The sequence below is a fragment of the Halichoerus grypus genome, chromosome 2 (genome assembly GCF_964656455.1).
Source record: "Halichoerus grypus chromosome 2, mHalGry1.hap1.1, whole genome shotgun sequence".
Classification (NCBI taxonomy): Eukaryota; Metazoa; Chordata; class Mammalia; order Carnivora; family Phocidae; genus Halichoerus; species Halichoerus grypus.
In genome coordinates, this window is record NC_135713.1 from 40,577,711 (window position 1) to 40,590,420 (window position 12,710).

At 45.2% G+C, this 12,710-nt stretch overlaps 1 protein-coding gene across 2 annotated transcripts in view; it reads right to left on the bottom strand.

The window, feature by feature from the left end:
• SH3TC2 (SH3 domain and tetratricopeptide repeats 2) overlaps positions 1-9,784 on the bottom strand; it is a 50,475-nt gene extending 40,691 nt beyond the window's left edge. For both annotated transcript variants that reach the window (XM_036080602.2, XM_036080598.2), the window contains exons 1-2: positions 9,701-9,784; positions 159-257 (exon numbers count right to left, since the gene is read on the bottom strand). In XM_036080602.2, coding sequence (XP_035936495.1) covers positions 159-257; positions 9,701-9,752 — 151 coding nt within the window. In that variant the 5' untranslated portion in view covers positions 9,753-9,784. The remainder of the gene's footprint in view (positions 1-158; positions 258-9,700) is intronic.
• Between the last annotated feature and the right edge of the window lie 2,926 nt (positions 9,785-12,710).

The following is a 12,710-nucleotide window of genomic DNA, read 5'->3' on the forward strand; positions in this document are numbered from 1 at the left end:
ACAGTCAAGGTCATGCCTACAAAGATGCATTTGGTGGTGGTGCCTAGAAAGGATAAAAGGAAGGGAGCCTGCAGATGGGAGAGATAGGGAGGATACTGTGGTATTATACATGAAAAATACTTAAAAAAAAATAGGGCTTCTCTTTGGGGTTTAGATACCTGGAGTCATGTTCTGTGGCAGGAAACATCTTTCCTTGTCTTCAGATGAGACTATAAACTCACTTGATATGGCTGGATCCTTGGAAGGAGTTTCTTTACCTGGAGGAGATCAAATGAAAGATCATTTGTATGAGTGTAAGCAAGATATAAGCATGGACTGCAAGTTGCTGTCAATTGACAATTTTTTTTCCAGGGCAGGTGGCACGGAAGAATTCTCCCTGCTATCACCAATTGCCTAATAATTATTTTGTACTCAACTGTTATCAAAGACCTGTCATACCTGCTATCTCAATTCTGCAGTAGGCTGAGTATCCTTGTTTTATTTAAAATAAATAAATAAGACAGAGTCCCACCCACAGGGCAGACTGAGTCCCACGGCTGAGGACACTGAAAATGCTCAATATACATTGAACCTAAAATGTCATTATAGATCTGACTGCAGCAAGGTTTAAGGTCAATGGGTAGATAACAGAAGTGTTGGAGTAGAGCAAGGGAGGGTGGCGTCATTAGGGAGATGGCTGGTCATGCTTGTAATGGACTTGAAATATACTGATGGTCACCAGACTGTTTGCCCCTAAGAGTCCTCTATGGGACTTCTCCTCAGATCTCCAAAACGTTCCTGTCTTTGCCACTGTCAAACTGGAGCGAAAAGGAGAAGAAAGAAGATCATGGCACGGGCTAGGCTTAGGGAGGAGGCTATTTTGATGGCAGAGAGTTGAAAAGAGAGAAGAAGCTGTAAAGCACGAGGCAGTAGATATAAAAGAATAGAAGGAAATTTCACAAGCATCACTATGAAATGTGGGCCTCCCTCGTGGTATCCCCAAAATACAACAAGAGAACTCAAGTCTGTAACACATTACTTTTGGTTACTCTGTTCCTTTGACCATGGAACTGTTCAAGAACTATACCACAGGGTCAGAATACTATAAGCACTGCATGGGCCTGGAAAGAGGGGTTAAGAACCTTGGCTCAATCACTGTTTGCAAGTCCCTCACTTAATTCTCCCAGGTTCTTTGATTGTAAAATTAGGCTAGATCAGAGTTAAACAGACCAACCCATTTTGCATTGTGGACCTGTTCTTCTACTGAGGCAGCCCAAGAGGGATAAGGGACCAGCCATCACACTCCATCCACTCACTGTTGATGAATGCTGACCCCAAATCCTCACATGGCTGCCAGATGTCTGTGCCTCCCCTCCCTGCTCCATGCCTACGCAGTGAGATTGTGAGACCCAAATGGAGGACCTTCCATTTCTTCATAGCAGGAGTGGTTAACACTTTTTGGGGTGATGCATAGGGAGAATGAAGTGGATTTGGGTTTGAATAGGCAGAAGGAGGGGCCCGTCAGCTCACAGCTCGTCATCCAGTCTTGTTAGAGGTTCAGTGTTGAAAGCAGCTTAGCTGAAGCTGGCAGTAATGAGCTATTGATGAACTGGATCATTTTGTACTTCTGCCCCCAGGAACCAAAGGCAACTGTAGCAAAAGGGCACTGGCTTGGGAATCATGAGATAAGAGGTTGAGCACACATAAGATTCTCCCAACTTTAGTTAATGACCTTGGGCAAGGCATTCCATCCTTCTGTTTTCTGAAGTTTCACTTTTCCCACTCACAAATGACAGACAGATCTAAGTTAGTGGTTCTCAACTCTGACTGCCTATTTGAATCAATCAGATTGCTTTTTAAAAATAGCAGCGCCTAGGCCCCATCTCCAGAAACGCTGATTTACATGGTTCATAGTGAAGCCCAGCCATAGAAATTCTTTTAAGTTCCCCAAACGATTCTAATTTGAGCCAGTGTTGGGAACCATACATCTAGACTGGTGCTTCTCAAACTTTCATGTGTGTATGAATGGCCTGAGGATATTGATAAAATTTAGATCCTGCCTTGGTAGGTTGAAAGCCTAAGGTTCTGCATGTCTAATGTGCTCCGGGGTTGGGGGGGGGTGCTCCTGCTGGTCCCATGATCTCACCTGGAGTGGCTGCCTCCTTCCCTACTCTACGACAGTTTGAAAACTGATAGGCTAGAGGCCAGAGGCCATCACAAACCCACAAACATCATTTTTCTTTTTCTTTTTTTTTTTTGTTCTTTTTTGTTATTCTTTTTTTCTTTTCCCCAGCAGTGAATTTTTAAAGTTCGAATTTGAGTTGCTTGACATCACTCAGAAAGTGGGATATTTTACATAACCCAGATGCTTGGCTTTGCTTTGAAAACGGGAAGATCTGTAGTTCGGGGCCCTCATTCTCATGTGGCCACAGTGGGCTGGGGCCAAGCGTTTGCTGCCCCTCTGCGGCATTCCTTCTCTGTCCACCATAGTCGGCACACCGTCAAATTTACTCATTCACATCCGGCCCCCGCAAACTTCGAGAGTGCGTCCCTATCGCAACACTGCATGGAAACAACAGCCTAAGGATGGTGAATGCCCACCAGGTAAGCCCACCTTGAAGGAGGACGTTCATGGCCACCCTGCTTTGAGGGAGAGGGCAGGGCACAAAGCTCTGAAAAGATGTGTGACATTCAGAGCAGAAGATTACAATGTTTCATGGGACATAATTTGTAGACTGCATCAGAGTTACCTAGGTGCTGGTTTTTAAAAAGTTGTCTGTCCTAGCCAACTTGTAGAAAAATAGAGAAGAGGGGCACCTGGGTGGCTCAGTCGGTGAAGCGTCTCTCTTCGGCTCAGGTCATGATCCCAGGGTCCTGGGATCGAGCCCCGCATCGGGCTCCCTGCTCAGCGGGAAGCCTGCTTCTCCCTCTCCCACTCCCCCTGCTTGTGTTCTCTCTCTCACACACACACAAATAAATAAATGAAATCTCTAAAGTAAAAAAAAGGAAAGAAAAATAGAGAAGAATATCTGCATGACTTGAGGTAGCCAGTTATTTCCTAAACTGGATGGGAAAGTGCTACCCACACAAAAAAATAATAGATAAAAGTAGGAACTTTTGTTAATCAAAAGATGCAATTAAGAGAGTGAAAGGTAAGCGTTGGAGTAGAAGAAAATATAAAGAATGTATAGAATGTAAAGAATTCAAATCCAGAATATATAAAGAATGCTACGTATCTTTCAGAAACAAGTAGGCAACCCACTAGAAAAAATGGATAAAAGCCGTGAATAAGCACTTATCAAAGGCAATATCCAAATGGCCAATAAATTTATGAAAATTTTCTCAAACTCATCAGGTACATGAAAATTAAAACCACAGTGGAACACCTTCACACAGACTGGCTAAAATAAAAAAGACAGATAAAGCCAAGTGTTCATAAGGATACAAAGCAACTGGAACTCCCATCCCATATACTGAAAGTGTGAGAATAAGCCTTGAAAACTTTTACTTTGGAAAAACTGTTTGACATATCAGTTCAAGCTGAATATATGCCTGCAGTAAGATTCAGCAATTCCATTCTTAGGCATATACTCAAAAGAATACATATACGTGTTCACCAAAATACAACACCCAAAACCTGGCACCAACCCAAATGTCCATCTACACAAGAATGGACAAGTAAGTGGTAGTATATACAATTAAGTACAATAAAGCAATAAGAATAAATGAATGACGACCCCAGGAAGTAGTATAGATGGATATATTCACCTTGTGAAAATTCACTAAGCTGTACACATGTAATTTTGTGTGTCGTTCTGTATAAATGGTAAATTTTGATAGAAGAAAAATTCAGAAATATTCCTTGAGCCATTCTCTACCTACTTCACATCCAAATATCTAGGGGTAGAATCTGGAGATGTGCATTTTCAATTAACATCTTGAGGATTTCTCTTGTACTTTAAAGTGTGAGAATCTCTGGAGTAGAAAGAGCCTATTCACCAGCTGCCTGGGGACCCATGAGCCAGAATACAACCATTTGAGACACAATAAGGGATCTGGAAAATTTGGGTGAGCCACATAATAGGAAGAACAGTTAATAGCTGCACAGGGATTCATAGTTTACAGAACTCTTTTGCACATGGATTGTATTTCAATATGAAAGAATGAAGACTTAGCTGGGCCTTAAAGAAAGGACTAGAGACAAATCAAGGCAACAAAAAGCTATCATATGGAATGAAGTATGTTTAAAAAAAAGTATGATTTCTTTAATGACTGAAAGGAAATAGACCAGAAGGTTCATAGTGGTTACTGCTGAATCACTTTTCATCATCTTTTTGTCTACTTTTGTCCACTTTCCAAATATCCTGTAATAGACACACATTTGTTTTCTAACACTGAAGGCAGGTAGAGAAGTGGCTAAGAAAAAAGACTGCAATTAGACAGTCCCAGACTCAACCCTGAGCTTCTTCATTAGTCAGATGAGCCACGTAAACCCAGTCCATGTAGTCCAGGTGGGGCTGACTCCATCCCTAGCTCCAAAAGTGGGCACCGGACTCAAGCATAAGCCAATCATGTTATGTTATGCCATGGTCACATAACCAAGGTGAAGCCAATGAGAACTAGTCCTAGGACCCTCATCAGCACTCTGCAGGAAGAGATTTCTTTCCATTGCACTAGGAGTTGTGACTATGACAACCTGCAATGGGGGGACCTACCACAGGGTGAGGGCCTGCCTAAGGTTGAGGCCAACTCAATAAAAGTTTAGGAGTTTAGGAAAGATAACTTTCTGATAACATCATTTGAATATCTTGATCCAGCCATACCTAAAGCAAACAACCCCTGGACTTTTCATTTATGAATCAATAAATTACTTTTGGTATAAGCTAGTATCATTTTTGTTATTATTATTATTATGGGTGAGAAAAAGTTACTAATTAAAAAAAAATTGAGATTTCTTTAAAAACTGCCAAACCGCTTTCCAAAGCAGCTATAACGTTTTGCATTCCCATCAGCAATGTAGGAGAGTTCTGGTTTCCAGTTGCTCCAAATCCCCACCAACCTCTGATATTATCAGGCTTTTTAATTTTAGCCATTCCATAGGTGTGTAGTTTTATCTCACTGTTTCAATTGACATTTCCTTAATAACTAATGATGTTGAGCATTTTTTTCATGTGCTTATTTGCCACACATACATTTTCTGAATGAAAGTGTCTTTATAAACCTTTTGTTCCATTTAATTAGGTTATTTACCTTCTCATTACTGAGTTATAAGGGTGAGCTTTTTTTAAGATTTTATTTATTTATTTGTCAGAGAGAGAGCGAGTGGCAGGCAGAGCAGGCAGAGGGAGAAGCAGACTCCCCGCTGAGCAAGGAGCCCGATATGGGACTCCATCCAGGGACCCTGGGATCATGACTTGAGCCGAAGGAAGATGCCTCACTAACTGAGCCACCCAGGTGTCCCAGGGTGTTTTTTTGTTTTTTTGTTTTTTTAATGTTCTGGATACAAGCATCAGATATGTGGTTTTCATGTATTATCCCTGAGTCTGTGGCTTCTTTTTCACTTTCTTGGTAGATTTATATGGGGGGAGGGAGGGAGGGGAGCAAAATTACTGGCAAAGAGATCGGCAAGATGAGGGGAAATGAACTTTGCATACACAGAGACAGCAGAAGCCAGGCTGTATGTACCAGAGAGGTCAGTGATCACGGGGCTAAAGTTGATAAATACGGTAGAGTCAGGATAGGGACGGCATTTCAAGGCAAGCAGAGGAATTTAGAAGAGATACAGCAAGCAACAGGGAGCCATGAAGCATTCTCGAGCATGGGAATGGCCTAATAACAATGGAAATTCTACCTGGGGTGGCACAAGAAGGACAGGGGAGAAGAAAGACGAGAGGCAGGGAGGCCAGCCAAAAAGCCGTCTGGCAATCCAGAAGTATAAGTGTGAGACTGTGCGCTGTGATTTTGGCAAATGAGAAGTGAGGGAATATCGTGAATGACGTGGTATTTTAAAGTTAGAAGAGAGAAAGCATCTTGACATATTGAGTATGAGGGATAAAAATAAGGAAGAGGCAATAATTACAGAAAATGAATAGATAGAAGGGATTTAAGAGATCATTTCGTTCTACTCCTCATTTTACTGCGAAGAAACAAAGGAGTAGTGATTCTACCAAGGTCACATAGCACGTGCGCGACAGAGTCAGAGGCCATCCAGATCCCTGGGGGCAGACTGTGCTGCCACCACGGCGTTAACCTGACCTCAGATCTCTGAAGTCTGCAGTCTCTAATCTGGAAACATCTCACTCTCAGCAACTTGTTGGACGTGAGCTCTCCTTGTTCCTACCTTCCACCCCAACTTTAAGAAGAAAACTTGAAGAAGTGTTTCCCTGCGTGCTTTTTTTCTCTACCTACATATTTTTTTTTCCTTCTTTGACCTGACGGTCACACCACCAGCAGGTTTTAAGATGTAAACCCACACTGTCCTTGTTAGGACAGATGTTAAATCATAGCCACGGCTCCATCTACCTACGTGGATGTATCCCCGATCATCATGCGGAGGGAGAGGAAAAAAGCAAGTTGCATAACGCTACTGTTTTGTTTTAGTATCAAAATCTTCAGAAAAAAATTCTTTGCAATGATTAGGAGCACAGGAACACGTAATAAAAGCACAAAATCACTGAATTCATGAAAGTGATTAATGCTGGGGAGGAAGGGAGGGAGGGAAATGAGACTGAGGAGAACTACGGGGGACCCTCCTTGCACCTGCAATGTTTTGTTTTTCTTTAAGAAAATGAAATAAAGATATTCTGAAGCAGATGTGGTAGAATGTAGAAATGTGCTAGAGCTAGATGGTGGGTTTATTGTTCTGAAATTCTCTATTATCAGTAAGTTCAAAATGCCTCGCAAGCTTTCTAAAGTTCAAATATGAGGCCTCATTCACTATTGCCAGCATTCTCCCTCAATTTCCTATTATTATACTCATGATTCACATTTACCAAAAATGTTGAAAGTTAAAAACACCAATGATCAATATAGGCAAATGTTCTCTCTCACAGCCCCTGTTTAAGAGTGTCAGTCTGCCAAATTTCTTCAAGAACGTGTTGATGATAACGGGGCAGTGCTAGAAGTTTTTAGGTCAATGAACTTTGACATGACTTACTCTGCGATCCTCAGTGAGCAACTATAATTTATTAAACAGTGGCAAGAATCTCCAAGCGTCCAGGAAGACAGACATGAGGGCAATTAACCAGAACCAGCACCTCTCACCATGCGCAGTGGGGAGACTTATGTGAGCAAATGAGAAATATTATGGAACAGATGCTCAGGCAGGGCCCATGTGTGAAAATGCAGGTCACCTGGGGTGGCCAGAGCCAACATTCATCATTGTGTGACACTGTGGCAAACCAGCTAGGCACCCGTCCAGGGCTCAGTGCTACCGAGAGCCTTCTCCTTTCCTGCCTCTCTTACCCCTGAGGACTGCTGGTCCTCCCTGTTGACTCCTCCTTAAACAGTTGTAATGGCAGAAGCAGCCAGAAACAGGAGCACAGTGGGGCCAGGAATTAGGGAGAAGGGAATAGTCTTTACTAGGGAACAATAAGACAACCCACAATTACTGAGGGATTATCAGAAGCCAGACCCTGTGCTAAATCCATGAGATGAATTATCTGATGTAATCCTCACCCAAAACTCCATGGGATAGAGAGTACCATTAGATCCAGTTTACAGACAGGAAAACTGAGGTTCAAAGAATATAAGAGGTTTGCCCAAAGTCACAGAACTATGGAGTCACTCCATGATATGTCTCATACTTTGTTCCATTTCTCTAGGATAAATAGGGTTGCCTAACAAGGGATGTTTGTATCAACGGTCCTCAAACCTACAACACCCATATCATCCTCCCTAGGCAAAGGCGCCGACAAGCACAGAAAACAGTTTGGGGAAATGGCATGAAAAGCCTTGGTAAAGGAAATGGCAAGTTGATTCAGAGAAATAGTGGATTCAGGATGCCAACCACTTATTGATGCCCCAAATCAGGTGAAACAATAAAATCACTGGATGATAATGTCATAAGAACTCTGAGGATGCTTTCTTCAGTGTTGCTTGGTTGGCTGGTTGGTTTGGAGCCACAGAACTCTTGTACATGAAATCTTGGGCTGAGGACAGGATGTCAGACAGAAGCAGAGCTGCTCCAGCTATGGCTGGGGGGTCAGAAAGCAGGAGCAGAGCTCCCTAGGGCACCTCTGCTGGCCAAGCTTACAATCCCTCATCTTATAGATGAGCAAACAAAGGCCTAAAGAGAGAGCTTGATAAGCTAGGGTCATAGAAATGTAATTAATATGGCTGACATTTCTTGTGCTTAATTAACTGTGTGCCGGGTCGTTTTAAGTGTGAAACTTAATCCCTACCACAACTCCATGAGCAATGCATAATTATATCACAAATCTACAGATGGAGGAACTGAAACAGAGAGGGTAAGTAAATTGTTCAAGTCAAGTCAAAGAACCAAGAACAAGCCAGACACTTTGGCCTCAAAGACCAGGTGATTCACCATGATGATGCCTGCCCAAGTGAGGGTAGACTGAGTTGGATCTAGAATGCAGGTCCCTGGCTGGTAGACCAGTGGTCCTTCATGTTCCCCCACCCTCCATTCAGCATCTGCTCCTGTGGGGTACAATGGCAACATGATTTAGGGAAAGGGTCTGAAAAGTTTCTAAATCTTAGAATCTTAGAAATCTGGAGACACAAAATGTTTTCATAGCTAAAGGTTGTGCCAAGGACATCATTTGCAAATCTGTTTGCCTTCGTTAGGGGTTCTCCTGAGTTCCCCTTCCAAGGAAACACATGGAACTCCAGGAAGACATGGAATCCTAACAAGGGTTGGGAATGATTCCTTGGCATGGTGCTCTCCTATCTCCCAAGCAAGTCCTCCCTGACTCTGCCACCTTCCCTCAAAGCTGTCACACATCCTGATAAATGCCCTGCTCCAGATGTCAGGGCCCCACCTCGGTCCTGTTCTGAAAAGAAGCAAGGAGCTTGCATTAGGGTGACTAACCACCCCGGTTGGCCAGGACTCTTCTGGTTTCAGTACTGACTGCATCCTGAGAAAGTCTTCAGGCCCAGACAAACTGGGATGGTGGGTCACCTGATGTCAAGTCTCAGGTGACTTGACAATTTCTTGGGCAACAAGTCTCCATGGCCTCAAGTTGACATAAAAAAAGAAAAGAAAAGAAAAGAAAAATCACACTGTAATAGGTAGGAGGCAGGAAATTGCCTGTTTTTCTCTAGTGACAGCAACACTGATGAAAATAGGGTTGAGTGACGAAGGCCAAGTTTATGACCACCCGCAGGCCCCAGAGGCATTCACTGCCTGAGGTTCCTCCCTGACCTAGGGGATCCTGGGAAGAAAAGACGGAAGGGGTTAGTCACACCCTGCGAGTAGCAGCCAAGAGCAGCACTGGCTCCTCACAGAGTGAGCTCAAAGTCTCTCTCATCGGGAAAAGTAGAAGTTTCCCAGGGTCTACTCCCTTTTCACAAAGCCAGAATGACAAATACTGGATGAGGGAAAGAGGAGAGGGGGCCAGAAAGCAGAGCCATCTCCCCGTCTTTGGAAAAGTAACTTTCCCAACCCAGCAGATCCCTGAGTCTTCACTGGACTCCATGAGCAACTCCACTGGACCAACCACCTCAGCGACTCCACATGCCAAGGCCCCCCCAGGAAACTCACCTGGGCCCCAGGACAGACTCGGCTCCCCCGGAATGCAGAAGCAGCCACCCATGTGTGCATCATTCTCCCCAGGCCAAGGCCCCTGGGAACACCAGCCAGAAAAGCACTGGAAGGGGACAGCCTCCCAACGGTGTCCCTCCTCCCGCCTCCTCCCTGGCACACTAGGGACCAAAACCCAGCTCAATGCACAATGCAGCCTTTGAGATCTGGCTGCCGCAGGAGGCCCAAGGAGGAGGGGAGGGGCAGCCCAGCCCTCAGGACCCAGAGTCCTTACACTGTCAGGCCTCTGACTGGGGAGCAGCGCTCCTCCCTGCCTCTCTGCAGATTGCTTCAGGCCTATCAGGCTCTGGCGCATTCCTCACATTCTAGGACTGAGATACACAGGTTCCTGTGGGGGAGGTCAGGGTGGGGGAGGAGGGCAGAGAGCATCCCAGGAATCAAAGCTGCTGTTCTTGTTTTCCCCTGACTGACTTGGCCCACACTGCCTTGCCTGCCAGTGAGAAAGCCATCCCCACCCAGCCTCTCCCTGCAAGCACCTCCCGCGGCTCTCTGGGTGAAGCTGGAGCTGTGGGCGCAGCATCTCGCCTGGGTCCCAGCAGCACCGGTGAGCCAAGTCCTCACTGGTGAGTGTGCAGGGCCCCAGCCCCTGCTCCTAAAGCTTCGGTCAGAAGGAATGTGGGAAATCGCCTGATGGAGCCCAGCACCTTACAGATGAGAGAGGATGGAGGACCAAGTCTGGTAAGGCTCCGAGTGTGCACAAAAACCTGGTCACCCCAGACCACACTCTTTTCCATTTTGGACAAGGAGCAGAGCCAGAGAATGCAGTGGACACAGTGCAGAAAACCTCCCGTGATATCTTCCACACGAGGCAGAGAAAATATGGTTGAATGTCCACAAGACTGAGCAGAGACACGACTGATCTAACAACCAAGCTCACGGATCACTAATTACGTATTATTTTCTTAACACCTAGAGCAAAGTTCAGTGGTGAGCGGACCAAAGCGGGAGGCGGGGTGGCCGAGAGGAGGCAGAGTCCTAACCGCGGCCGTGCAGGCTACGTGCAGGCTGGACTGGAGGTCAGTCTCGCATGCGTTTTAAGGAAGGAGGTGGCCTGGCCATGTTTATAGTCTGGGAGGAGCACTGGGGTGACAGTATGAAGGATAGCCACGGGTCGGTCTCCCTGCAGTGGTCACGAGTGTCCACTGCACACAGCAGTTCAGCCTCAGGTGACAAGAGTCTGGTTTCAGTTTCCATGCTGACTCATCTTGACTCCCAGTCCCTGAATGTTGGCCATGGGAAGGCACTCACTATACATGACTTCCTTTAAATCCCGTAACAGCCCCATAATGGAGGCCCTATCAGCTCTATTCCGTAAGTGAGGAAACTTGTGAAAAGGGGCGTATAACTTGTCCAAAGCCCCACTATCTACGAACGTCAGATTCAGGACTGGAGCCAAGTCTAATTGACTCCGCAGCTCGGGAGCTTCACTTTTCTAATATACAAGCTCTTGCCGTGACCACAGTGAAAAACAGTTCGATGATCTGATAGTGAACCCTCAGAGCTTGCTGATCACTATGGAAAGCCCAGGAGAGGAGGGCTAGGGCAGGGGCAGGGGGGACAGGGGGACAGGGTCTCTCCAATTACATGGGGGATCACATAGGGGATCACAAGGGGGATGTTTCCTCTGTGCACATCTGTTTAAAGTATCCACTTCCCATAATGTCCCATGCCTTTTCCCTCACCAAAGCAGTGTTTTAGGATGTTTTCATGGACTTAAGATAAAAGAGTAAGAGTTTCTTTAGAAAGTAGTCACTCAGAATTTTGGGAGGTACATGAGAATCAGACAATGAAGAGAAACCATGGTTTAACGTGCACATGATGACAAATGCTCAGACTTATCATTTCTCCTTGACTAGCCTGCACACCATTCTTACACAGGTGCAGCAACAGAGATCCAAAATTGCAAATGACCAAGACCAACCAAAGGAAACCCATCTGTCCCAGATGACACCCTGAGGCAGTTGGCTGAGACACACATTTTGACAAGTCCATTCTGGATAAAGTCATTGCTTCTCTTGAGATGCAAGAAACTAGTGCTATCTTGCATATGGGTAACTCAGATGAATTAGCCTGAACAAAGGGCTTCAGGCAGAGAGAGCAGCAGGTGCAAAGGCCCTGAGGCTGGACCATGGGTGGCAAGTGGAAGGAAAAGCATGTGTGGTTGGAGTCCATGAGGCAGGGCAGGGTATAGAGATGAGGTTGGAGAAAGCAGTTGGAGGCCAGATTGCATAGGACCTTGAAGGCCTCTAAGGACTTCAGCTTCTACTGTGAGTGGGATGGAAGACAATGGAGGGTACTAAATAGAAGAGTCTCATGATGGACTTATGGCTTTAAAGAGTCACCCTGCTTGCTCCTTGAAAAATAGGCTGGAGGCGCCTGGGTGGCTCAGTTGGTTGAGTGGCTGACTCTTGATTTCAGCTCAGGTCATGATCTCAGGGTCCTGGGATCGAGCCCTGCATTGGGCTTCACGCCAGTGGGGAGTCTGCTGGAGATTCTCTCTCTACCTCTCCTTCTGCCCCTTCCCCCTGTTCACTCGCACATGCTCTCTCTTTCTCTAAAATAAATAAATCTTATTAAAAAAAAAAGAAAAATAGGCTATAGCTGGGACTCCAGGAATGCCACAATTATAACATCCAGAAGAGAGATAATGATGGCCTGCGCCAGAGTGACAGCAATGGAGGTCTCAAGAGGGGCTTAGGTGTTAGACATATTTCTGAATGAAGAGTATATTAATCGAGGTTCTCCAGAGAAGCAGAATCAATAGGTATAAATATATCTGTGGTACAAGGAGGGCACTGCCCCACCTAAGAACCCCCTGCTAGGCTTCAGGCAATGAGAACTATGCTGCCATGTTCCTCTGGTAAATAACCAGACATTCTGGTTTGTCATAGAAATCAGACATCAAGATTTTAACTTGAAGTTCCCAAACTTTTTAATGGTCACAAACTAG